Source organism: Rhinolophus sinicus, chromosome 1 (genome assembly GCF_057876585.1).
Source record: "Rhinolophus sinicus isolate RSI-liver-muscle chromosome 1, RSI-T2T, whole genome shotgun sequence".
NCBI classification, from domain to species: Eukaryota; Metazoa; Chordata; class Mammalia; order Chiroptera; family Rhinolophidae; genus Rhinolophus; species Rhinolophus sinicus.
Window position 1 is genome coordinate 154217598 of NC_142501.1, and position 26859 is coordinate 154244456.

Genomic DNA, 26859 nt, shown 5'->3' on the forward strand with positions numbered 1-26859 from the left:
TTCCATCCTCTGACAAAGTCAGAGATCACACCTGGTGTTTTTTAAAAGCTGTCCTTGAACTGGTATTCAAGAACTTGGTGTGGACCAAGTTCCTAGATGATTCTGAGACATGTCTAATGTGAAAATAGGTTTGGAACCACTGAATTAGACAAACCCGTATTTCACAAATTGATAGACATTCTGCAAGGCAATTTGCCTATACTCTTAAAAAATACTTGTGTAAGAAAGCCAAAGAAAGACTGTTCCAACTACAGAGATGAGACTATAGAGAGTCATAACTAAGTGCAATGTGTGATCTGGATTGGATTCTGAATCAGAAAAGGAAAAAGCAAACCAACCAACCAACCAACCAACCAACCAACCAACCAACCAACCAACCAACACAAAATCCCTGAAGCTCCAAAGAACATTATTGAGACAATTAGAAATATTTGAACAAGAACTGTGTATTAGATATACACAATTTGAGAAATATTTTATTAATCTAGTTAAACACCACACGGGCAGAGATCTGTTTGTTAAACTCACCAACTGTACACACAGCCTTCAGAGTGAGCCAATTAAAGTCAACTAACAACTATAGCAAGAACAAAGAGAACAACTTGCAATTGAATAAGAGGTAGTTGGACTTGACCTTGAAAACACTGGTCATTAAGCCTTAGAGTCCTAGTAATCACTTGTACTTTGGAAATCCAGGCCCCACCCCATAAACCTGAGGCCCACAATCCACATTTTAAGCAAACCCCAAGATGATTCTGATGTGGTGGTTAAGGGCACAGGATTGGAGTCAGATGCCTAGGTTTATTACTGGCTGATTTATTCATTAGCTATGTGATCATAGGCAAGTTACTTAACCTCTCTGTGCCTTGGTTTCTTCACCTGGGAGTAAGTTTGGTCAGATGTAATCCTCTTATTGAGGCCTACCTGGACTACTTTATTAAAATCGCAGCCATTTTTCCCTCCCCTAAGGGCATTCTCAATCTTTAAACTTGCTCTACATTTTGTTTTCCCATTTATTTCCTTCTGACACTATAAAATTTACTCACTATTATATTTATTATTTATTATTCCTTGGTAGACCCTAAACTCCATGAGAACAAGGATTTTTGTTTTGTTCTCCAATGTGGACCACTACCTAGATTGTGTCTAATTCTAAAAGGCACTCAATAAATATATGTTAAATCAATAAATCTGTAAAATAAAAATAAAAAATAGCCATGAAGATTAAATCAGTTAATACACACGAAGTTCTTAGAACAGTGGCTGTCACTTATAAGTACTTAATATATGTTGGCCATAGTAGTAGTCTTTAGAGCTAAGACTTGAAAGTTTCTAAGAATTAAATTACATTGATTCTGCCCGAAACTTGAATGAAGCCACTCAATGTTAAATACCAATGGGGGAAGTAACCCTGAATTGACATACTGCAGAAATAAATGTGCTAACATTTAAATTTTTTTGAATTAAGTAGATTTGTACAAGTGTACTTGTTCAGTAAGCAAACAGATTAAAACTATATATTTCTGTCTTCTGACAAAGGAAAGCAGTATTGAAATATTTCATAACAAATACACATTAACACACAAAAAGGAAAATTATTTCTTCCTTTCAACTGATTCTAAGTGGTTTAAACAACTATAATTGACTTTTTAAGCCAATGTTAGTCAGGAGAAGAATATGCATTTTTGTCAGTCTTGCTGGGTTTTGATGGCTCACACATTTTGAGTCTTATAAAACAATCATATAAAATTCTGAGGTTATTTGAAGTTAATAAAAGCATTAACGTTCATAGTCATTCGTGTATTTTCTTTTTTGTCTTTATCTGTTTTTGTCTTCATCTTTAGACAGAGAACACAGAAAGTGGAGAAGAATGGAGAGGCTTCATTCTTACAGTAACAGAGGTAGGAAGGATGTTATTTTTGATCGCTTCATTCATTCAAGAAATATTTAGTGAACACTTACTATGAACCATGTAGAGTAAAAGGGGTTGAAGACATAGCAATTGAAAAAGAGATATAAACCCTCATATTTACTTATGAAATTTAAATTTTTATCAAGTGGGTAGAAAGGGAGAAATAAAATAAATAAACAAACAAGGTAACTTAAAATTGTGGTAATTGCGATGAAGAAAATAGAGAGGGCACTGTGCTAGCTAGCAAATAACACGAGTACGCTAGGTGGTGAGGGATATATACTTTTTGATCTTATCCTTTTCACACAGTGGTCCCTTGTATATTCAGAGGTTTGTAGCTTACATATCATCCTCTAAAATACTTTTCAAATCCATTCTTATTCATTTAATACACATTTATAAAATGCTAACTGACATGGGTTTCCTGAGTGACTTAGGCAATATAACAGGGAGGGAGCACCAAAATAAAACTCATTTTTAAATGTTTGTTTAGTGAGTCTTAAGACAAAAGGATGCTTATCTGTTCAACTCTGTGGCATCTTATCTGAGATCAAGAGTAAGATCTACTGCTTATGGTTAACTGTTGTAGCAAGATAACTATCATTATTTAAGTAAAGCCACTGTAACAACTGTTTTAGAAACATGAGGTACTTTGATAACCAGCCACCCAAAGAGCACCATGCTCTCTAACACTTTTAGAGGATAAGACAATTTCCTGAATTTATTAGGGTCAGTTAAATACAGACTCTGCCCAAAGCCAGTTCCTAAGTAAAGGCTTTGCAGTCACAGGAAATAAGCACTACACGTTACTGAGATGATGGATGCTGGTTCAGCTACCACATGGGTAAGTCATAGGAGGCTTAGAAAGTGGGCCAATAAAAATGTGAAAGACATATTGACTTGGGGGGGAGAGAAACTCTTTGTGTTATGCGTTCTCTTCCTCTGTTGTAGAAATGCAGCCTGTGTGTCAGGGTAGTTCTTCCTCTGCGGTACTAGTATTCCACTGTATCTGAAATACAGTTAAGGAGGACAGTAAAACCACTGGAAAAACCATGGAGTGCATCTTCCTGGTACACGAATTATACCTGATGTCTTGACCCCCAAATTTTGTTTTCAGTTTTTCCTGGAGGAAAGTATAAAAAGCATTATTTTTAAATTAAAATGTACATACATATATTACAGAATATAAAATAAAATGTATGTCAATTTCCAAGAGAAGACAAGTTGCCTTACATTTTGTGCTCCATAAATGTTGTTTTTGCACAATGATCCCAGATCATTCTGTGTGTACATTGACAACATGCCATTGTTAGGAGAAATTTAGTAGGCATTTGAGAAACACTGTAGTTGAGAGAGCTGAGACGATGCTTTTGAATTAAGGAAAATGGAATTTGAGTTTTGGTTTCACAATTTACTAGCTGTATGACCCTGAAATAGTTATTTAATCATTCTGAACGTATTTTTGTTTTTTTTCCCACTCGTTTGTGAAATAGGGCTATTACCTATCTTCCTATCTTACAGCATTGCTGTGAGCATTTGCAATACCCAATGCTTGGGATATAGTATACAATTAATAAGGAGAAGCTGTTTGATTAGTTTTTCTTCATTCTATTACCTTTTTCTGGATTGGTATATAAGAAAATTCCCTTACTGATTACTAGTTAGCTTAGTTATCTAGAAGAATAGTCTCTAAACCTTTTCGATTGTATGCATTTATTAGCAAATTTTTATTTCAAATTTTGTGTGTTTGTACACGTATACATGTAAGTGCACGGTGGAAAGTTCATGAACTTAATTGTCCGACCTCATATGTATTCTAAAATATAAACAATAATATGAATTAATTAGATAATAAGTAAATAAAAAATGAGGTTCTAGTGTTTTTTCCCCACACTTTAATGGACTTTCTTATATATCCCCTGGAAAGTATACAACCCACTCTGGAGATCAAGGTATTAATCAGACACAGGAGCCTGAAAATACAGGCTAGATAGTGTCACATAAAAAAAAAAAATCTACCATTCAGATTACACCTTCTAAGAGCACATAGCTGGTCATAATGAGGTCTCAATCAGGGATATCGATATAGATAAGGAGGATATAGGTTACTCAATCCAAAATACATCTCTAGACAAGGTTAAAAAAAAAAACAGTAGTAAGTAGAGTGGTATGATAACCTAATGTGTGAATGAAACTTTGAAATATACACACACACACACACCAAAATATAGACCTCTGATTGCTGATTCTCAGTCATCTAATGAATAGTGCCATCTCAACCCCATGTTGCCAGATGGTTGGTGGAACTAATTCTGGGTTACTTGTGGGAGAACTGCATACCTTGCAGGTGAGCTGGGACTTCCCTGGCAGGGAGAACTGGTAAATTCAGAACGAAAAAACGAGAGGTCTGTTGTCACTTGAATTAGCCTGTAGTGCAAGGTGGGTGTACTTTGCTTTGGGGTCACACCAAAAGGAACATTTCTCGGAGGAAGACCCGGCACCCTGTGCAGGCTCTCGTTGGTTCAGAGGCGTCTAGGACACCTACCCTACGCCAGATCCTCTATTCGTGATTCTACCATCCATCTCTGTCAGGTAACTGAAACTTCTTAGGACCAGAATAGGCTCATCTTTGCTAAAATCGATTAGTTATTTTGCTGTCTTCCTTGTTTGCCTCCTGATTTAACTCGTTTCAGCTGTCAGTTCCCCAAAATGTATCACTCCTTCCTGGGCAAGTAATTAGAATGCATGAAGTCTTAGAGAGAGAAAAGAAAAGGAGGATTGAGACAGAGCGGCTACCGAACACATCTCTGGAAAAAGAGAGGGAACCAATTGAAGATTATGTGGATGTACTCAACCCTATGCCTGCGTAAGTGCACCATGAACTCCAGTTTATTAGATTGTTATTATTAATTTCTAACTGTCAAGGAGAGTTAGTCATTGACCTCATTACACCAAAGACAATAAGGTGTCTTGTGGATAAACAGCATATCTCTGAGTACATGGCACATTTCCTCTTCTATGGCATGATCAACAAAATGCAAAATGCAGATTTGAATCAACCCTCTCACCACACAGGAAATCCCCTTCCACCCACACCTTTAGACCAAATAGATATTCTTTCCAAAGCTCAAACGTAAATAGAAACTGCTATGAGGAAGGAAGGAAACAATATATTTTTACCATGCAACTCTCTGATTGACTGATTTTTCTATCAGAAAATTATACCAAAGAGTTAAAAATAACTGAACGTTCTATCCAGTTGTTCAGTCAGTGAGCTTGTAGTTTGAGCAAGGCCCTGTGTAAAGTGTGTAAGGTGTTCTTGGAAAAATGAGGAGGCATAGAACAGGCTGAATTCAGTAACATCTTACTTTTATTTTTCACTCTTATAGTGTTGAAAAGTATGACTAAAAATGTGAGCCCTTTCCTCCTGGAATCTTGGTCAAGTTGCCGTCAGTGAAACTTGTCTTGGTACCACCTGTGACATCAGTTTCTGATGCATGTTTTATCTGTACCAGAATCAGTGAAACCTGCTAACCGTAACTGTTAGCTGAAATCAGCGACAACTGACAGGCTGATAGGTTAAAAGTCACAGACTGCTTCTTTTTCCTTTTTGCTCAATAAAACAAGTAATATATATTTATTCCAGATACATGAAAAGAAGACCAAAAGCATACCTTGTCCCACAACTCAGAGATATTTGCTGTATTGCATTTTGGTGCATTGCATATCCTGCCAGATATTTTTCTGTGACTATATATTTCATTGATTACAATATTTACTATAAAAATGAGAAGTGCCTTCTTAAAACTTTTACACATAAAAACACCACCAATGTCATAAAAAAGCCATATTATACCAAAATGAGTGAATTCAGACATACCTTTAAATATGAGTTATTTAAAAGAGAAAGGGTACAAGTTTGTATCCCTGAAAAGAAACCACCAACAAATACAATATTATTTATCTAAGAGCCTATTATAAACTGAGACTAGAGATACATTGTTAATTCTTAGAGTTTCAAATGGTAATGGTGATTATGTACTGATCAGTAGATAACTTTTTGGGTCCTCTTTGGATACAGAAAAAGACTTGGGATGGGAGCAGGAAGGTCTTAAGCCTAAGCATACTCATAGTGGCACAGACTTGTAATAACAGTAATTATATCATTGTAATTATAATAATAAAGCTGGGAATTTTAAGAAAAGTTAACAACTGCAGTTCTTAAAGTTATTTTAGTAGCATTTATTTCAAGTAATGCTCTTTATCAGTTAAAAAAAATTCTGTTTTTATCTCACCTCTGTAGATGTTTTTATACAGTGTCCCGAAAAGAAGCAACTGAGATGCTTGAGAAGAATCCTTCTTTGGGAAATATGATCCTGAGGCCTGGTAGTGACAGCAGAAACTTCTCCATCACTATCCGGCAGGAGATAGAGTATGTTTAATTAAAAAACATATGGAATTGTTAAAAGCATATCACTTTAGAAAGCAAAGTCATGAAAGTTCAGATCAGCACCTGCCATGTGTTTTGGTAGAGCTAACTATGAACACAAGAATAGGGAGGGGATGTTATAGCAACAGGAGTAAAGAATGAGCCAAGACTAATATTGTAGGAAAGAAGTATGAGTAAATTACTTTGGTCCTGGGTATAGTTCTATTGTTCATTCATTCATTCATTCATTTCAACAAATATTTATTGAGCAACTACTATGGGCCAAATCATATTCTAGGTGCTAAAGATATAGCAGTGAACAAACCAACATCCCTGATTTAAGGAAGTTTACATACCTGTAAGGAGACACAAACTATAAATAAATATATAACCAAAAATGTCATGTATATAGCATAAATGGTAATAAGGTCTATTGAAGTAATATAAAGCAGGATGAAGGAGATGGGAACTCTCAGAGGTAATAAAGAGAGATAATGTTTCTGGTTGCTGTTGTTGTTTTAATATGCAGTGGTAAGGGAAGGCCTACTTTATTAACTGACATTTAAGTAGAGACCTGAAGGAAGAGAAGGAACCATCCATGCTAGTATCTGGGACAAGAGCATTCCAGGCACCAAGTGCATAAGCCCAGGGGCAGGAGAAAGCTTGGTTTGTTCAAGAATCAAAACGAGGCCTCTGACTCTGCAGTGAGCTAGGAGAAAGTGGTAGGAGATGAGGTTCCAGATGTGGGGATAGGGACTGATCACTCTTAACCCTACGGGTCATTGTGGGGACAGAGGTTTTACTCTGAATGAATGAGAGGCCACTGGACTGCTGAGTAAAGAAGTGACATAATCTGATGTATCTATAAAAGAGACTATTTAGGAGCCTCTTGTCAAGGTTAATAATTTCTTTCTGGTAAAATGATTTATGTTGATAAAGTCAGTAACATTTACATGCAAAAGTTGATTTTTCTGTGTAACTAGGGTGATTGGATCCTTTAAGCTTCACTCTAGCGCTCAGAGTCTATGAAAACTTGCATTTCAACAGGGACTCTGGCATAGTTAACACTGTCACAACTGACAGTAGAATTAACATATAGAGGTTTTTGTCCCATATGAAAATATTCAATAAATGATTATCTTTTATATAAAAGCATACACAGAACTTTGATTCTTGAATTTATTCTGAGGATAATATTCTATTAATGTTTTAGCTATAACATCTATCAGTGAATCTAGCTACCAATCCACCATAAACATTAATAATTCTAAATAGATTAATTACAAAGACGTTGACAATGAAGGAAGGCAGTAAAAAGAAAAACAAATGACTTACAGGAAAAAATTAGAATTATGGCATTATGGCTGCATTGCTAGTGTGATCCATGGTCTACTTAGCTTCATTCACTTGCCAGTTACTCTGTATTAATGTATTAATGTGTCTTTATACACTAGTCATGTACACTGAATGGATGGCAGGAATGTTACATGGTAAATCAAATCCTGGTCTGTGTGCGAAGTAAGAGAATATGTGAAGTAAGAGAATCTGTGTGTGTGTGTGTGTGTGTGTGTGTGTGTGTGTGTGTGTTTTCCATAATGAATATCTATGTCAACTTAAACTTTTGGTGTCAATATTTTTTTCGTTTATTATGGGCTAACATTTGGAGTTAATGATTTTCAGCTAACACGGTAGAATATCATAGATTACTTGGTTATAATTTATTTGACTTATGATTGAATTGGCTATCTAGAAACAAGTCCAACATAAATAAAAATTATATTGGCCATTGAATATTAGTGAACTCAGAAGAACTCCAGGAACTCCGGGAAGAAAAGTGGACTTTTCTGTTTAGGATAGCTTGATCAAAGAGATTCTCTTTTCTCAGGGTTTAAGAAATTTAGCACCACATAAAATATTGAATGTCTTTAACTGTTTACTTCCAGTTTAAAAAATTAGAATATATAAACTGAATTAAAATTTATCTTGCAGATTTTTTTAAAAAAGAAAACATCTAATTGCTTGAAAATCCTAAGACTTAATTGCTCTTAAAAGACTGTAGATTTTCCACACAGTAAGAGTCAGGTCTCTTTTAAGGTAGTCTAAATTAGCCCAACTTTTATATTGCACTTTTTGTACAAGTGAGCAATGAGAAATAACAGTGTTTTCTGCCATAGATGTGATTTTTGATCAAATGCAAGGAGTTTCTATACTTAGGATATGAATTTAATGTCACAATTTCTAGTTACATTTTATTGTATTTAAACTTATAAGAAAGAGTCTGGCAAAGGAATTTATTTCAAAGTTACATAATTTGAGTTTTAGTATACTCACTGCCAGTTTGAATTCATTTAGAAGGTCATACTTTTGTAGGCCAATGGTCATAAAAATATAACATTTCATAAAACTAATCACCCTTCCCCCCAAAAAAGTTCATATTTAGAAAGCAAGGAGGTGGAATGGTCAAACTAGAACATTCTAACACTGGAGTCAGTATGAGCTTATTTAGACTTTGGGGCATCGTTTATAACATGAAAGTGGTTAAAATCCTTTTTAACTATTAGTGTACAAATTTCCCTTCTGAGCGAGATATATCTATAATGTTAAGTATTGTTATAGTGTTCTCTAATGCCTCAAAATAGGTCTTTTAGAATGCCTGAATTTAATATCCTCTTTTTAACAGACCACTTAATTTTAAAGGATAGCAATTGTAGAGAGTAGTGGAAATTTAGCTTGTTAGCCTATAGAGCTTAATGTAAAGATTTGGCAGAAATCTAGGAAAAACCTGTGTTACTCACAAACCGATTCATTCTCTTACAGGTTGTAGGGGAAATGTTCAGCTATGAAAGTTTAGATGAGTGTCTGGTAAAACACTAGTGAAAAGGACAAGTTGGTTTACAAAACACCATGAAAGTAAAATTATCTCCATCTGCTAACAAATCAGCTGTAAGAGAGAAGACTAGTTCTCAGGAAGAAGCAAATTATTCAATGCTAAATTATCACATGATTCCTCTCTTGATGTAAAATATCTTCCACATTTACCCAGCTAGTGGTGTGTGAATTCGTAAGATAGAGCTATTCTTCCAACAAACTTCATGGTTTGGTTTGGTTTGGTTTTTTAAAAATTGTTACAACTATGTGGAAACTTAGCAATGTAAACACTGAAAAGCCATTAGCCAAAGAAGCAATAAAAAATATTTACCTCAAATTCATTCCTTTGCAAAAATTGGGGTCAAAACCTAAGAACAAGTACTTTTAAACACACTTAAAGCCACACATTCTATTTTAAATACAGGGTATTTCTTTTTCGGGGGTCGTAATCAGGAAACCTCAATATAGCAAATTTTATCAATCTTGGTTGTTTCCCCTCCCTCTTTATTCCCTTAGAAAGCCAAAACAAAGTATGAAAGAAAAACAAAGGTACTGAAAGAGACTCAAAGGTACCAAAGTGACTTCAGTGGAATTTTTTTTTACCTTTCTGCTTCAGTGGTCCTATTAGTCAAAAGTTCCAAGAGCCCCTGTTAACTAACCTTCATTACTTTTCCTCCCACAACTTTATCATGGATGATGATGATGATGATGATAATGGTGATGATGGTATGATGGCTACTAACAATAACAATCATTGTCCCCACTTACAGTACCATTTGTGGGTGCTATGTTGAGTGCTTGACAAACATTTCCTTCAGGCACAGTTAAAACTGACACAGATAGTATTTTCCATGTTTTACAAATGAAGAAGCTGAGACTTACAGAGACTACCAAGTTAAAACAACATATTTTAAAAGTAGTAAAAAATAGTTACAATTTACTGTCTGAATGTGTCAGCCACTGTACTCAGGACTTTTCAAACATAATCCACAACAGTCTTGTGAGGAAAAGCATTACTTACCATCTCCATGTTATAGATGAAGAGATGAAGGCTCAGAGAGCTTATAAAACAGAACCAGAATTTGAACCTAGCTCTTTCTGGTGATAAAGGCCATGACCTTCAAGCTTTCTATCCATCTTCCAAGGAATAATAATCACTTATTTCTTAGGAATACAGGAATTCTAATTGGAATTGGTAAGAGTTTTCATTAGTAACTGTATGATTATAATGGTCTTTTCATGATAGGGGCAACATAAAGCCAGAACCAACCACCCCAAAAGAGAATACCTGTAAGACCTCTTTGATCCAAAAATGTTTGTTTCCTTCAGTCTGTAATTTATTCCTGAATGTTCAGTATTAATAAATACTTTCTGTTCCCTTTTTTTTTTTCTTTTTTAGGAGGGGAGAGAATTGGTTAGGTTTTAGCCCATGTTTTGAAAATACAGAATAAGCCACTGGAATAACATTATTAGCTGTTCTGCAACATTATATCAAATTGAGAGATTTGGATAACAGGAGATGAGGAGCGAGTCCCTTGAATAGAAGTATAGCTCAGTCCTAGGGAAATGTGACCTGGAAATGGAGAGAGGAGTGATGAAATAGAAGGTAGGAGGCCCTGTAGACAAATTTAATCTGATAGACAATTTTGCCTTAGCCAGCTTCTATAAATTGGACAGATGTTGAATTAGTTTGTCTTTCAAGCCAATGGCCGTGTAATAAATGCTGTTCACTTTTTAACATTAAAAAAGGTCTTGGTCCTGACCCTGATGCCATATGAATCAAGGGAATTCAAGGCAAACATACTGTTCAAAACTAACAGGCATGGACAGTGACTTATGGTCTTAGCATAAATTAATTCTAGCAAATAGTACTATGAGGTAGACTCCTAAAGTTTAAAATTCAGTTTGGTAAATATTTATTGTGCGCCTGATGCTGGACTACAAAAGTGAAGAGAATGTGCTTCTTGTTCTCAAGCAGTTCCTGGTCAATAAAATACCAAGTGTTCAGGGTGGGATTAACTTAGAATGCTATGTGACCCTAGAAGAGGAAGACACATTGATTTCTCTACTGTACTTCCATTCTCACCTAACACCTAACACCTAGCATTTGCCAGATCTCTAAGCCCTGGAGTTAGCAGACGTACACAAGCCAGCAGGCTACTGGTGGCTTTCTGACTGGAAAAGTGACGAGGTGGAGTAGGAAGTAATTTGCTTTCAGGAATTCTTTCGACTTCTCTTTTAGCACAGAGAGTATGTATTTGACTAGTATATGCCCACCTAGGATTTTATAATGTTGTCTACTTTGGAAATTACTGGCATTTAAAAAAAATAATTTCTGCCTGGAAGATTTTCAGTTCTTGATTCCTTTATTTATCCCTGTTATTTTTTCTCATTGAATCACTCAGTGACCCAGGTTTTCTATATCCCTAGCGTATAACCTCCCAAAAACAAACAGAGAACTACCTTTCCCTTTTTTTTTTTTCCAAACTACAGTTATTGAAACATATAAGTTTTACTGTACAGGTGATATTTTACACTCCCTTTAGTTTGATTTGACCCAATAGTTACTCAAATGGAGATTAACCTTTTTCTTTCTTTTTATTTTTTTATTTTAGCATGCCAAGAATAAAGCACTTCAAAGTGATGAGCGTAGGAAAAAACTACACTATTGAACTGGAAAAACCTGTAAGTAGTTATTTCCTCATTGTTGATGAATTTTCCCCTGCTTCCTTCCAAATCTACCTTGTAGAATACACAGAAAGGTGGAAAGGCAGACTCCTTGCCTGGGAAGATAGTGCTGGAGAGAAACAGCCATGTTAAGGAGCCCCAGAGGTAGCAGATAGCCAGGGTGAGAAATGAGACGCAAGAGCAGGTGGATGATGAGGCAGAAGAGAAGATAATCTGCTAACAACGTTTTACACTTTTCTTTTTCTGTCTTTATCTATATAGTTGTTTCAGGGAGAGAGAAATATTTCTGTTAAGCAGTTGTTTTACATCCTCCAAATTAAGTACTTAAATGTGCTTACTTCTAATGGGGAAAAAAAAAAAAGTCTGGGAATGCTTAGTCCTCTCATACCAGCCATGCAGAAGTTTAGAAATGCCCTTCTTAAAACAACTTAATGGGGAAGAAAGGGTTTCATCTTGTCTGCAGCTCCTCTCTTACCCCCACTTATTACAGGGCACAGAGCTAGCAGTTTACATGCACAATCTGATTTAATCTTTATTACTACCCTGAGGTGACACAGGTCAGAAAACTGGTACTTCCATTGGTCTCAACCAATGAGAATGTAGTAATGTGGCCTATGGTCCAGGATGCTGAAAAAGGGAAGACAGCCTTGTGGTCTTTGGTGGCAGTGGTGGGAAGATTGCATCAGGAAAGTGACATCACTTAGATAGAACCCATGGGTCTTGAAGACATTGACAATATCTTCTCTAAAACTGAGCTTCTAGTTCGCCTGCCTCCCAGGACCATTGTGGTGATCGGATAGAAAAAGGGTCAGTGTGGTTGAATTTCTTATGCTTTGACCATAACCTTGAGTACAGCAGTGACCTTTGGCAAGAGCAAGGCAGCTGCTGATTCATACACCCTTCAACCTTTGCCATAAATGTCTCCCAGAGCATCTCCATTCTGATGTCCATGCCTGACTGAGATTTTTCCAAAATTCTAATGAAGGAAACAGAGAACTAGATTGCTGGAGGGTAGTCCAAATAACCAAGTGACTGGAAGCAATAGTCAGGGAAGAAGAATGTGTCTCTGCAATTGGTGAACTAGGGTTCATTTATCTGTCATTAGTCCAAACAGTCCCAGTGTAAGGAAAGCTAATGGCCTGTATTATTATTTCACCTTTCACACTCCCCCATCCCTACCCCTCAACAAGGTTGTCATTTTGTGAATTATTTTTATTCTGCAAGGTTACCAGAGATACTCAGTTTTAACCTGATTTTACTTATATACATATATTGGGGGTAGCAACACATTTCAGTTACTCCTAAATAAGCAAATTATCCTGTTACAATGAGGTATTAAAATGCTAATTTCTCTATTGGTTTCAAGCAGAAGAAACCAACTACAGCTAACTTAAGCAAAAATAAATTTATTTTAAGAACACAGGAAGCAAATAGCATGACTGGAAGGCTAGAACACCTTCAGGGACTAGAAAGCAGTTAGTTATAGTGACAACCATCTGATTAGGAATCTGTTATCCTTCCTGTACCTCTACTCAAGGTCAAATTTCAGGAACGGAGCATTTTCTGGCCTAACTGACTCACATCCTCATGTGATAATTAGGGAAGAGCAGAGTATTGTCCACTAAAATGTATCCATTGAGAAAGAGTAACTCTTTAACAGGGAATGAGATATGGTTATAAAGGAGAACTAAAATGCATGGGTCGGTAAAACGATTCAATAAACCATTGAAGTGAGGTATTGATACGATTTTCTGGAGATCAGGAATTACACAGTAATCTCCATGAAATTCCAGGAGCTTTCTCTTACTCTATCTTTACACAAGTGACACTGACCCTTCTCTCACTCTCTCTGTGTACAGGTAACACTCCCAAACCTTTTCAGCGTCATTGATTATTTTGTGAATGAGACTCGAGGAAATTTACGACCATTTATATATTCAACTGAAGAAACCCTGGGTATGTTTTTCACCTCACTGCTGTATTAAGGAAAGCAAAGCAAAGCAAAACAACAACAAAAACCCCTGTATATGATTTGTAATACCAAAGGTGGGACAGTAGTTGAAATCAATTCATTTGGGAATCATTTTGTCCCTGACCCTGTGAAAATAAGGGAGTAACGATATATGCTGGTAGATAGAGTCTAGGCCCATTCTACAGAAGAAAAAGCCTGAGGCATGTGTTATGACTATTAACTTCATTCCATTATTGTACTTGGCTTTATCAAACAAGTCCAGAGGTAAGAAGAAAACCATACTGGTACAGAGTCATGGAAACCAAACAGGGAATCTAAAGGTGTGGTCTGTCAACAATAACAGATGCTCTAGACAGATTAAAATGGATGAGGATTAAGGGGAGACTGCGGGGAATGCGGTAGACGATTTGGGAGACGTTTTATTCCACCATAAAGGCAGAAATCAGAGCATGAGATAACAAGGAGGAGTGGGTGGTAAAGAGCTACAGATAAAGACAGTAGCAGTCAGGACTGGCTACAGAATTCGTGGGGCACTTTGTTCATAAATGATTAAGAATTTTAAGAGTGATAGCAGACCATTAAACCAAGTGTGGGGCCCTGTAAACCTCACAGTTCACATGACCATGAAACTGGCCCTGTTTATGCTCCAGGTTTTGGCAGAGCAGGACAGGCTGGGTGTGATATTTCTTTCCATCCTTTGAAATAATCCCTGGTACATGGTAATTTCACTAGCTATAAGCAGGAGAAAGTATTTCCAGCTTGTTTGGATTCAGTTATCAAAATAAGTCCCTGTTCCAACAGATTATGGGGGAAAACAACTTTGTTTGGCTATCTGGAAAATCTCAATTAAAAGGACAGCAAGTTTAAAACATCCAAGTTTTAAAACACGACTATGCATCTAGTGATGCCATATATTTTAAAAAACTCAGAGTCTGTAGGAAATTTACAAACGATCCAGTACACTGGATCTGTACTCTGTACAGGAGTTACCTGCGCACTCAGTACAGAAAACATCTCTAAGATATGTCCATTCAGCTTGTTTGAAAATTTCTAATGATAGTCACCTCCCTGATTTTTGAGGCAGCACAGCTCCCTTTTGGTCAGCTGTCTTATTAGAGAATTCTTCCTTGATAGAGTCTGAAACATTCCTTCCTTTAACTTCTACATATTAATCCAATTTCTGGCTTTGAAACAAGACTTTTAAAAAGCCCATCAAATATTTAAAAGCATACACAATACACAAACCCCCATCTCTCTGTCATCTATAAATTATTGTTCCTTCAGCCATCTTACTCTCATCTTTGACCTGCTGTGTACACTAATTTCTGAACATCTCGCTTAAAATATAACCACAATGGATGAACCGATTACTATAGGTATGACCAGCATAATACATTACTTGGGTTTTATGCAGGAAAATACCACCTAGTAGAAACCTCTAGGAATGAGCTATTAATATGTGCTGCTTTTTTTTTTTTTTTTTTCAGAGACCAAAGGATTTCCTGTAACATCTCTAAAATAAAATTTAAAAAAATTAGGGCGGGAGGAATCCAATATAATTTTCCTCCTATATGGATGATATTGTCAGTTATCTAATGCTGTGCAACAAACCAATCACCCCCAAAACATGGGGGTTCAATCAACAAACGTTTTATTTGCTCATGATTCTGTACATCAGCGACTTGGATTGGGTTCAGTTGGGTAGTTCTTCTGCTAGTCTTACCTGGTGTCACTTACATGACTGTAACCAGCTGGTGGCTTGACTGGGGTGGATGGTTAGAGTTGGCCTCACCCAAATATCTGGTGCTGGTGGTCAACTGGGCCTGGCTGAAATACCCTCTTCATGTGGTCTCTAATCCTTGAGGTTAGCTCAGGCTCCCTCACATGGGATCTCAGAGCAGTTAAGGTGAGAAGGGTACCTGCCTGTCTTAGTGTTGAGAATAAAGCAAAGCAAGTCCTCTATTTAAGTTGTTGACAGGTTCTGCGACTTTAAGCAAAATGACGTTTAACGAAACCAATTTTACCATAATTGATATAAACAAGAGTTAAGTTCCTATGGCATCTCATGAACGTTACAACAAAATGACATTGAACTAATCCGAGGACCTGACCTCTTGCAGCTTTTGGTCTAGAAGCTATGAATTGAATAAATAATTTCAAGTGTGATGTGTCTTATGTACAGGGTCTATATTTTTCTTTCAAAAATTATTTAATTTACATACAATATAATTTACTTTTTGGTGTATAGTCCTATCAGTTTTGACAACCACAATCAAGATAAAGAAAATTCCATCACCTCAAAAAAAAAAAATGCCCTAATGGTCTTCCTTTGTAGTCAGCCCTTTTCACTGACAATCTCTGGCAACGACTGATCTGTTTCCTATTCCTATAGTTTTGCATTTTCCAGAATGTCATAAATGGAATCACAGTACGGAACCATTTGAGGCTGATTTATTTCACTCATCATGTTTAGATTCACACAAGGGTTGTATTACTAGCTTGTTCTTTTTTAAGGCTGAATAGTATTTCATTCACTGCATGGAGGTACCAATTTATTTAAATAATTTGGTAAAGTATGTTTAAATCTTTTGCCCATAGTTTTATTGGCTTTTCATATGGTTGAGATTTGACACAACTGTGCATATTCTGAACATAAGTCCTTTGTCAGATATGATTTGCAAATACTGGTTTTTTTTTTACATTTTTTTAATAGTGTCTTTTGCAGAGCAGAAGTTCAAACTTTGATGAAGTACAAATTATCAATTTTTGCTTCTGTGGATTGTACTTTTGGTGTTGTATCTGAGAACTCTGCGTAACCCAAGACCACAAAGATATTTTTCCTATGCTTTCTTATGGAAGTGTTATAGTTTCATGTTTTACATTTAGGTCTATGATTCATTTGGAATTAACTTTTAAGGTGTGAGGGATGGGTCAAGGTTAATTTTATTGGTATTTAGGCATGTAATTGTTCCAGCAACATTTGTTAAAAAAAGATCATCCTTTCTTCATTAAATCGCCTTTGCACATTTGTGCAAATCTTTATTACTGCATCCTTACAGTAATTCTTGAAATCTGGAGGTATGAGTCCAACTTTGTTCTTTTCAAAATTGTTTGGAGTAGTCTGGTTTCTTTGCCTTTCAATGTAAGTTTTAGAATCAACTTATCATCTACAGAAAAATCCTCCTGGGTTTTGATTTGGATTTTGCTCAATCTATAGATCAAGAACTGACAGAGGATGAGTTCTCTCTTAGGGTTTTAGGTGCTCATGCTGCCACTGCTCTCATGCAGCATCTTGATTAGGGGCCACCCTCAGAGGAGGGTCAGAAGAGAAAATGGAAAGAAAAAAACAAAAATGGGCTGTTCATGTAAAATGTCAATACTTTTTGAAACATACAGATTACTATTACTCTGGTGGCTGAACTGGTTCAGTTTGCTCTGTGATCAGTAACAAATTACTAACCTCCCTGAGTTTCAGATTTGCTTGCTGTAAGGATTAGGGAATGATATATGCATGGATGGAATTAGAGGGACATATGGAAAGAGACTTCAAATAATCAGACTATCTTCTGTAGAGTAATAATGTATTTTCTTTCAAAAGCAGAAAGATGATAGAAGAATAAACAGTGAAGGAGGGTGGAAATAGGACTTTCTAAGAAAAAACTACGAAAAGGTCAAAACCCATATTGACAAACAGTGCTCAAATTTTAAGGAAACTTTGGGGGAACCCGAAAATTGTTTCAGGAAATTGGATTCATAGCTGATTGGGGCACACTGGTAATGCTACAGCCCTTAGCTTTAAGTTGCCTTGAAGTGGGATATGGAAGTTGTAAAGCACCTAAAGATTAAAATCTGGAGACTTGGATAAAGTTAAGGTGTTTCCAATAAAATATTATCAAAAAGAAAATGAGATTTTCTTTGATCCTTGTTAATCCATGTCAACACTGAGCTTTCACTCTGACACCAGAAGCCAAAAGCAATGATGGAAGCAGATGGTTAAATATTATTTCCTCAATTGATTTTTCCAACTTCAGAAATTAGCAGTATAAACTAAAAGCCACTTCAAAATATGATAGGGTAGGTAACTGATATTAAGCTAACCAGGAAGGAAAAAATGCTCCCTATAGAAAAATTTATTAGGAACCAAGTTACAAGTGAAGGATAAAACAAAAACTAAAAAAGCATCTAAATAGTATTTGATGAACTGACACTTATTAAATACACCACCAGTGTCCTAAGTACAAGCAGGAAAATCAATTCATGTTGAAGATCAAGAACTGCCCTGTTCCGTGATATTGGATCTTTCAGCTTTTCCAACCACAATTTCCAGGCCAACAACTCACCACAGAAGGAAGAGAGAAGTTGAAGGAAAATCTACATGGGGCCAGCCCGGTGGCTCAGGTGGTTGGAGCTCCGTGCTCCTAACCAAAGCTCCTGGTTTGATTCCCACATGGGCCAGTGAGCTGCGCCCTTTACAGCTAAGATTGTGAACAACGGTTCTCCCCGGAGCTGGGCTGCCATGTGCTGCCCCAGGCTGCCTAGTGCTGCTGCGGGCTACTGTGAGTGGCCGGCAGCAGGCTGCCTTGAGCAGCTGACTGACGACTGGTGACTGCCTCAGCTCGGGGGAGCGCAAGGCTCATAATACCAGCATGGGCCAGGGAGCTGTGTCCTACACAACTAGACTGAGAAACAACGGCTTGAACTGGAGTGGGTTGGCGGGGCAGAAGAAGTGGGGCTAGGGGAATCTACATATTATATGGAATAAAATGCAAAAATTATCTTCATGCATTTTGGTAATTTATTATTTCTAAAAGAAAGATCTTACTTTTAAAGAAAATCACCTCTATTTTCCTCATCCTCATTACCAAGTCACTTACGTGGACACCAGAATTAAACATTGTAGCATAGAATTCATTGTCGTATCAAATTTAAACCAATACACTTGGAAACCATGCAATACGGCTGTAAGGGTAACTCGTAGATACGAGGTGGGACAATTAAGTTTGCGAACTCATCCTAGAAAAGTGCTACATATTTCACTGTTGAAAATCACTATGGTCACCTTTGAAGTACTCCCCTGGGGAAGTTATGCACCTATGTCAGACCTAGTCAAAGCAATTTTGGAACTCTTTCTTCTGGAATGGCCATCAGAGCTGTCATCGTATTACCCTTAACGTCCTGAATGTCATCAAAAGGTCTCCCTTTCAATATTTCCTTTATCTTTGGGTAAAGAAAGAAGTCACTGGGGGCCAGGTCAGGTGAGTAGGGAAGGTGTTCCAATAGTTACTTGTTTACTGTCTAAAAACTCTCTCACAGACAGTGCCGTGTGAGTTGGTGCATTGTCATGACGCAAGAACCATGAATTGTTGGCTAAAAGTTCAGGTTACTTTCGTCTTTTTCATGTAGCCTTTTCGGCACTTCCAAGTAGTAAACTTGGTTAATTGTCTAGTTGGTATAAATTCATAATGAATAATCCCTCCGATATCAAAAAGGGTTAGCACCATTGTTGCAACAAGTTCTTGAACTCAATTGTCAGACCTCAAATACTCATTTCCATGCACTGATGTAAGACGAAAACATGGTCCTTTCTAGATGAAATTTTTATTTTTCCTAGGCTTCAGTTAAATACATTTCCCTTTATATAATTTCCAAAGCAGATTATGTAGTTCTAAATTCTAGTCATTCCAAAAATATAAAAGCCTCACTAGGTTTTGTTGAAATCTGATTTGACCAATTTATCTAATATTAGTCATTCTAATTATCCAGCTAGAAACCAGACATGAAATAAATGTCCTAGGAGAAGGCTTTTTCCAATGGAAATAATCTATGCCACATTTATCGTCACTGGAAATTAATCCATTTCCATGTTTTTCTCTGATGTTTTCTGTGTGCTGGCTCAAAACCAACTCATACTTCCTTTTGTAAAAATAGTAATCTACAGGATCGTAAAAGGCAATAGTCACCATTTAAAAAGTAACACACAGTATGAGACTGATTATAATCACTCAGAATTCCTTAAAAGTACTGATTCCTCAGCCACACATGAGATGTACTGAATTAAAATCTCAGGTATTTTTTCACAAAAGTTTTTCTTAAAAACCTTCTAAACTGATTCTGATGGTCATTCAATTTGGGAATCACTTGTACAATCAACTAAGAACCAAAGATATGGCTTATACTTTACTCCTGGTTCTAATTATTTTGATGTTTGACTTCTTTGGTTTTCTTATCTAAAAAATGATGGGATTAGAATGGATTCTTAAGGTCCACTTATCTTCAACATCTTATAAAGATGTGTTTTTATAAGAAGATGAGATTAGGACACAGGAAAAGCCACGTGAGACAGAGGGAGAAGATGACCATCTACAAGCCAACAAAAGGCCTCAGAAAAAATTCAGTTAAGCTGATACCTTGATTTCAGACTTTTAGCCTCCAGAACTGTGAGAAAACAAATTTATATTGCTTAAGCAACTCAGTCTGTGGAATTTGATATGGCAGCCCTAGCAAACTAATTCAATGAGTTACTTGGGATGCCTGAAGACAAGCAGAATGCTAAGCCTCCCTCAGACTTATTGAGTTAATTTCTGAGGGTAAGTTTAGAAATCTGCCTTTTTACCGCAATCACAGTAAAGTTTGCTACCCACAACAAAGTTTGCAGCCTACTTCTTTAAAATCTGTGATATCAAGTGTTAACTGATGCAATGACTACAAAAGATCTATCTAATCTGTATCTCATTCCCAAGGGCCTTACAACTGAGTAAATCCAAATACAGATAAGAAACAAGAGACTATAAAGTTCCAATTTGTTACCGTCTCAAAATGTTGAGTGAATTCTTGCACTCTACAAGAAAATACAGTGCTTAATACAAAATACAGTGCTTAATACAGTGCTTTAAAAAACGGACTCCTGAAGATTGTGAGGCAGTGTGGTTGACTGCAATAAAGTGAAAAGGAATGGATAGGGGAGACAGAAATCAAAGCCCAAAGCTGGAATATAGTCAATATGGTAATAACTCTGTATAGTGCCAGGTGGTTATCAGTCAGGGGATCACTTCTTAAACTATATAAATGTCTAACCACTAGGCTGTACATTTGAAATATAATATTGAATGTCAATTGAAATTGAAAAATTAAAAAAAGGAGGGAAGGTGAAGGAGAATCAGAGGTTCAAATTTCCAGGTATAAAACAAATAAGTCGTAGGGATGTAATGAACAGCATAGGAAATATAGGCAATAATATTGTGATAGCGTGGTACAGTGTCAGAAGGTTGCTGGACTTATCATGGTGATCACTTCTTTAGGTATATAAATGTTGAATAACTATAATGTACACCTGAAGCTAATATAATATTGTATGTTGGCTATATCTTAATAAAAATCTTTTGGAAAAAAGAGGGTGATAAACATGAAAGGCAGAGTAAATCTACCATACTTAATGAGAAGCCCCATAGAAGATAAGAGAATGGGGGCAGGGGCAATATGTGGAGGAGCAATAGCTGAGAATTTCTCAGAACCAACAGAAGGCACAAATCTAGATACAAAGAGTGGAATAAATCCCAAACAGGATTAATAAATTTATACCCAGACACATATTAAACTGCATGAAATGAAAGCAGATAGAGATTTCTTTTAAAGGTGCAATATTTAGCCTGACAGCTGACTCAACAGCAATGGGGGGAAGTCATAAGAGTATAGAAAAATATCTCCAATGTGCTGAAAGATAATAAAGAGAAAATTAGTATTTTACATTCAGCAAAAATATCTTTGCAGGATTGGGGGCAAAATAAATATATTTTCATACAAAAATATCATGAGCAAGTATGCCACCAGCAGACTCTCACAAAATGAAATTTTAAAGAAAATATTTCAGGTAGAAAGACATTTACCTCAGATGGTAAGCCTGAGATATAAAATAGAATAGAGCAAAGAAAGTGACACGTGTGTGGGTAAATACATTGACTACATAAACAAAATAAAAGTCTTGTGGAATTAAAAGACTTTAAAGTATGTAACAGAGATAAAATACATGACCATATAGTATGCAAGTTGGGAATTACAGAATTGTCTATTAATATGTCTGCATAATAAACAATCCCAAAACTTTGTTGCATAAACAATCCATGTTCATGGATTCTGTGGGTCAGGAATTTGGCAGGCACAGCAGGGATGGCTTGTCTCTGCTCCAGTAAGTCTGAGGCTAGGTATCATCTGAAAGCTTGCTTACTCACATGACTGACACCTGATGCTGGCTGTAGGCTGGGAGCTCAATTGCTCTCCAGTGAGCTAGTTTAGGCTTCCTCACAGGGTGATATCTGGATTACAAGGATGAGCTTTCCAAGAGGGAGACAGCAAGCAAGAGAGTGAAAGTCAAGTGAAAGCCATATAGCCTTACATGACTTAACCTTGAAAGTCATACCGAATTACAAATGCTGCGTTCTGTTATATTAGTTGAAGGCTGTCATAAATTTTTGTTTGGGTTCAATGGGAATGGAAACAGATTTTTGTCTCTTGAGGGGATCTGGGGGTTGTGACAAGCTTCTAGAAGAGTATGTGAAATTGGAATTGCTGTAGCCATATTTGGAACCTATAATCTGCCAAAAGGTAAAGATAATGATTAACTTTAGTTTCACTTAATACGATTATGCATCATATAAAATAGGGTAATCATCAAAAGATAAAAGCCACTAAACTAGTAAAGAGAAAAAAAAAGCATATTAGCTCAGGAAAAGAGAAACTATATCATTTATATTAAGTTAACCTAAGGAATTGGTTAAACAGGTTTTGGGAGAACTGAAAACGTTAGCAAGGGATACAACTATTAAAGAGAAGAGGGTGAAATTATTAGAACCTGGAAGCCTAGATGAGATACCCTGCAGAGTGTCAGAGGAAAGCTAGTGCCTGGAAACCAACCACAACTACTGGAAGAAAAGCCACTGCTGAAGTGATGCAAATGGCAAGGGTAAAAGTCTCCTCCCTTTGTCCAGCATTCCAATCTTCTTCTAGAGCCCCCTGTTCATGGAACCTAAAAAAAGCCAAATGGTAAAGGAGAAATATAGTTTGTAAAGTTCCAGAATACAGAAAAATATCTAGAGTTGGGAGACAATCAGTTAATAACTGGCATAAGTGAAATTAAGTAAATACAAATTTAAAAAGGCAAGAAATTACAGAAAAAGAATCACAGAATAAGCTAGATACAAAACAACCCATAAAATGGCAGAAATAAATCTAAATACATCAGTAATTACAGTACATGTAAATGGCATAAGTGTTCTAGTTAAAAGACAAAGATTATCAAACTGGATTTAAAAAGTCCCCAAATCCAAACTGCTGGAAATTAAGAAACACTGTCCTAAAAAACCCAAGAGTCCAAAAGGAACTCCTAATGAAAAATAGAAAACATTTTAACTGAATTATATGCACACACACACACACACACACACACACACACACACACACACACGTATATATACACTTATATACACTTACAGAATATGGCTACAACAGTGATTAGAGTATAAGGTAATATAACTATATTATACTACAGTAATATAGACATTTATTATTTTTAAATGTATGTTGGAAGATAGGCTGAAAATGAATGAGGTAAGCATCCATCTCAAGAAGTTAGGAACAAGAACAGTAAAAAAACCCAAAGGAAATATAATAAAGTAATAGTGATCAGAGCAGAAAGTAATGGAATAGAAACATACACTAGAGAAGATTAACAAAAACAAAATTTGGATCTTACAAAAGACTAAACACTTTCCCTACTTGAAGTTTATATAAGCTATCAAAAGAATTTGCAAATAATTTACAAGAATCACTACATTTAGTAAGTTTCCAAATACAGAAGCAATACAAAAAAATCAATATTTTACGCATAATCAGCAGTTAAGTTATAAAGTGGATGAGGTAATTTGGTTTAATATTTTCACTTGAGAACATTTAGAAAAGTTGGACAAAATATATTTTAAAAAGTTGGAGGGCATCAGAGAGCTAAGTTAGTGAATAATTTTCAGGCTAATATCTGGGGGAAAACAGAAATTCATAAAGGAGAACCCTTCATTTGGGACCACTTGTGCCCTGGCAGCTTTTGCAGATTTGTAAGACGCCAATGAGAAGTTGCTGAGCAGAGCTAAGAGACTAGGGATTCAAAGGCATAGTCTAGTGCCAGGCAAAAAGTTGTGATGGTGGTGGTGGTAACCTTAACCCATTCTTTGCAACCCTGATGGGTATAGGAGTAAGGGCTAACACGAACAAAGTGCTATCAGTATAGTCTATAGCTCAGCTCTGAGTCACATGGATGACTCAAAAAATCTCAGTCTCTCAAACTGATCCTGACATGAGTGCCCAAGTGTCTGCTAGAGCATATGAAAAAAACTCTGTGGAGGATGAAAATACCATGCTGGGCATGAAATTTCTTCTCCAATTTTTCAAATGTAAAATTGGCATAAAATTAAAGATAAGACCATAAAAATATAAAATAATGAGGATTAGTAAGAAAAAAAAAGAAAAACAGACCCAGAGGATAATTTCACATTGGGGAATTATTAAACAAGACTATAAGATAATGTTTTTCATGTTCAGGTAGATAAAAGATTGAAAATTTCAGCAAGACAATTGGAAACTACAAGAGTGGCAGATTTTCATATTTACAAATAGAAATTTTGAGAACTGAAAATACAAAGGGCTAAGAATAACCATGGCGTTCTTACAGAAAAATAAGTTGGGAGAACTAGTTCTGCTAAATATCGAAAACAATGTATCAACTACAGTGATGAAGGCAATAAACACAAGCACAGTATATATAGAAAAGGAACAAAAAATTCAGAAAAGAGATGATATGTGACTTTGGTGGCAGTGTAGGAGTGACAGTGCAGAAAAGAACGGACTTTAGTAAATCGTGGTGAGGCACTTCTCAGAATACAAAATTAATTCCTTGTGAATTAAAAACTTGAATGACAAGGTAAAACTAAAGCTTTTAGAGACAATATAAAGGAGTATCTTCATGACCTTTGGGTACAGAACAATGTTTTAAGCAACTCACAAAAACTTCTCAGTAGCTATTAACAAATTCTGTTTATCAAAGAACATCATAAAGAGAGAGAAAAGAGAGTGGGCAACCAGAGTGGGAGAAGGTATTTTCAACTGTATAGCTAACAAAGAACAGGATTTATAAAGATGTTTTACAAATAAATGAGGAGAAAACTGCAAATACAACAGAAAAATGGGCAACAACTTGAAAAAACACTTTACAAAAAAGAAAATCAAAGTGGCCAATAAATTTATGAAAAGGTCCTCAATTTCACTGGTAATTAGGGAAATGCAGAATAAATCTTCAATGAGATACAACCATGCATCCACCAGACTGGCAAAATTTTACAAAATCTGTTAACACCAGTGTTGAGCAAGATGTGGACATCTCTATGGCTCAGTAAAAACTCTTGTTATTATCTAGTAAGATTTAAGATACGAATACCCAATGACCAAGCAATTTGAATCCTATGTATATACCTTACTTGCACTAGGAGATACATACAATAATGTTCACTGCGAAACTATGATTGCTCCAAACTAAAAACATCCGAATTGTCTACCGTCAATAAAATGAATAAATTGTGGTATGCTAATGCAAAGGTAAATTATACAACAATGAAGTTGAAGTATAAGCTACAGGCAACAACATGGATGAATTTCTTGTTTAACAAAAGAAGCAGCAACAAAGGATAGTATTATATGATTCCATTTACATAAAGTTCAAAAACTATCAAAAAGTAAATGGTATTGTTTAGGTACATACATAGGTGGTACCACTACACCGTGTTTCCCCGAAAATAAGACCTAGCCAGATAACCAGCTCTAATGCGTCTTTTGGAACAAAAATTAATATAAGACTGGGTATTATACTATATTATACTATACTATACTATACTATACTATACTATACTATACTATACTATACTATACAAGATCCGGTCTTATAGTAAAATAAGACCGGGTCTTATATTAATTTTTGCTCCAAAAGACACATTAGAGCTGATTGTCTGGCTAGGTCCTATTTTCCGGGAAACACAGTAACAAAGACATAGTTATCACAAAAGGTAGGGCAGTATTATTGCCAGATGGTATGTGGGGGTAGCTGTTTGTGATTGGGAAGGGACTACAACCGGCAGTTTTCTAGGCTGCTCTCAATGTTCTATTCATCTGAGACCTGGTCTTATACAAGTACATATAGAATGATTCCTTAAACAGCATATGTATATTTAATGTACTCTTTTGAATATATATTTTTTCAATATTTGTTTTTCAATTTAAAAAACAAAGCTAGGACATGGCAAGAGAAAAATGGACACAGACAGATTACTTACTGATTACTTACTATGACCCCCAAGATCACAATTCCCTGTTTTTGAAGTTGTTTAAAGTAAAATAGTCAAACTCATGTCTAATGATTGTATATTAAATAATTATACATTTACAATTACATATATAATTATATATATAATTATAATGAAATTTTGATAATATTCATTATGGTTGAATTACTAGGTCAAGGGACTTTTCCTCAAAATCTCAAGAGAACATTTAATTGTCTTTCTGTCTTCAGTTTGTTAATTATAAAATAGTGGACTCAAACAAAGATACACACCTATTTCCAAGTCCTATCTCTGGGACAATTTAGAAGAACTTACAGATAGGTTAACATAACTGCTCTGAACACCAAAATAAATGGACTTAGAAATCCCCAACCAACAGTCTGGGATTTATCAGATTGTCTGTTTTACATGGTTACCACCATTTCCACCCTAATTGTTTTAACAGAATTTTCAGGAGCCAAAGCACTTTGAAATAAGTGCCTCCACATCCAGTGACTGTTGTATCTACATGACTGCAAAACTTGAAAATCAGGAAAACGCCAAAGCAGTATTACCCACAAAATAAATAGTAAAATTGGAATCTCTGGAGTCAACTATGGAACAGGACTTACAAATA

At 35.9% G+C, this 26859-nt stretch overlaps 1 protein-coding gene across 2 annotated transcripts in view; it reads left to right on the forward strand.

Moving 5' to 3' along the window:
- The window catches only part of STAP1 (signal transducing adaptor family member 1), a 29517-nt gene extending 13994 nt beyond the window's left edge, over positions 1 to 15523 (forward strand). For both annotated transcript variants that reach the window (XM_019748073.3, XM_019748072.3), the window contains 6 exons: positions 1845 to 1901; positions 4606 to 4778; positions 6216 to 6344; positions 11825 to 11894; positions 13757 to 13853; positions 15357 to 15523. In XM_019748073.3, coding sequence (XP_019603632.1) covers positions 1845 to 1901; positions 4606 to 4778; positions 6216 to 6344; positions 11825 to 11894; positions 13757 to 13853; positions 15357 to 15391 — 561 coding nt within the window. In that variant the 3' untranslated portion in view covers positions 15392 to 15523. The remainder of the gene's footprint in view (positions 1 to 1844; positions 1902 to 4605; positions 4779 to 6215; positions 6345 to 11824; positions 11895 to 13756; positions 13854 to 15356) is intronic.
- Positions 15524 to 26859: the final 11336 nt, after the last annotated feature.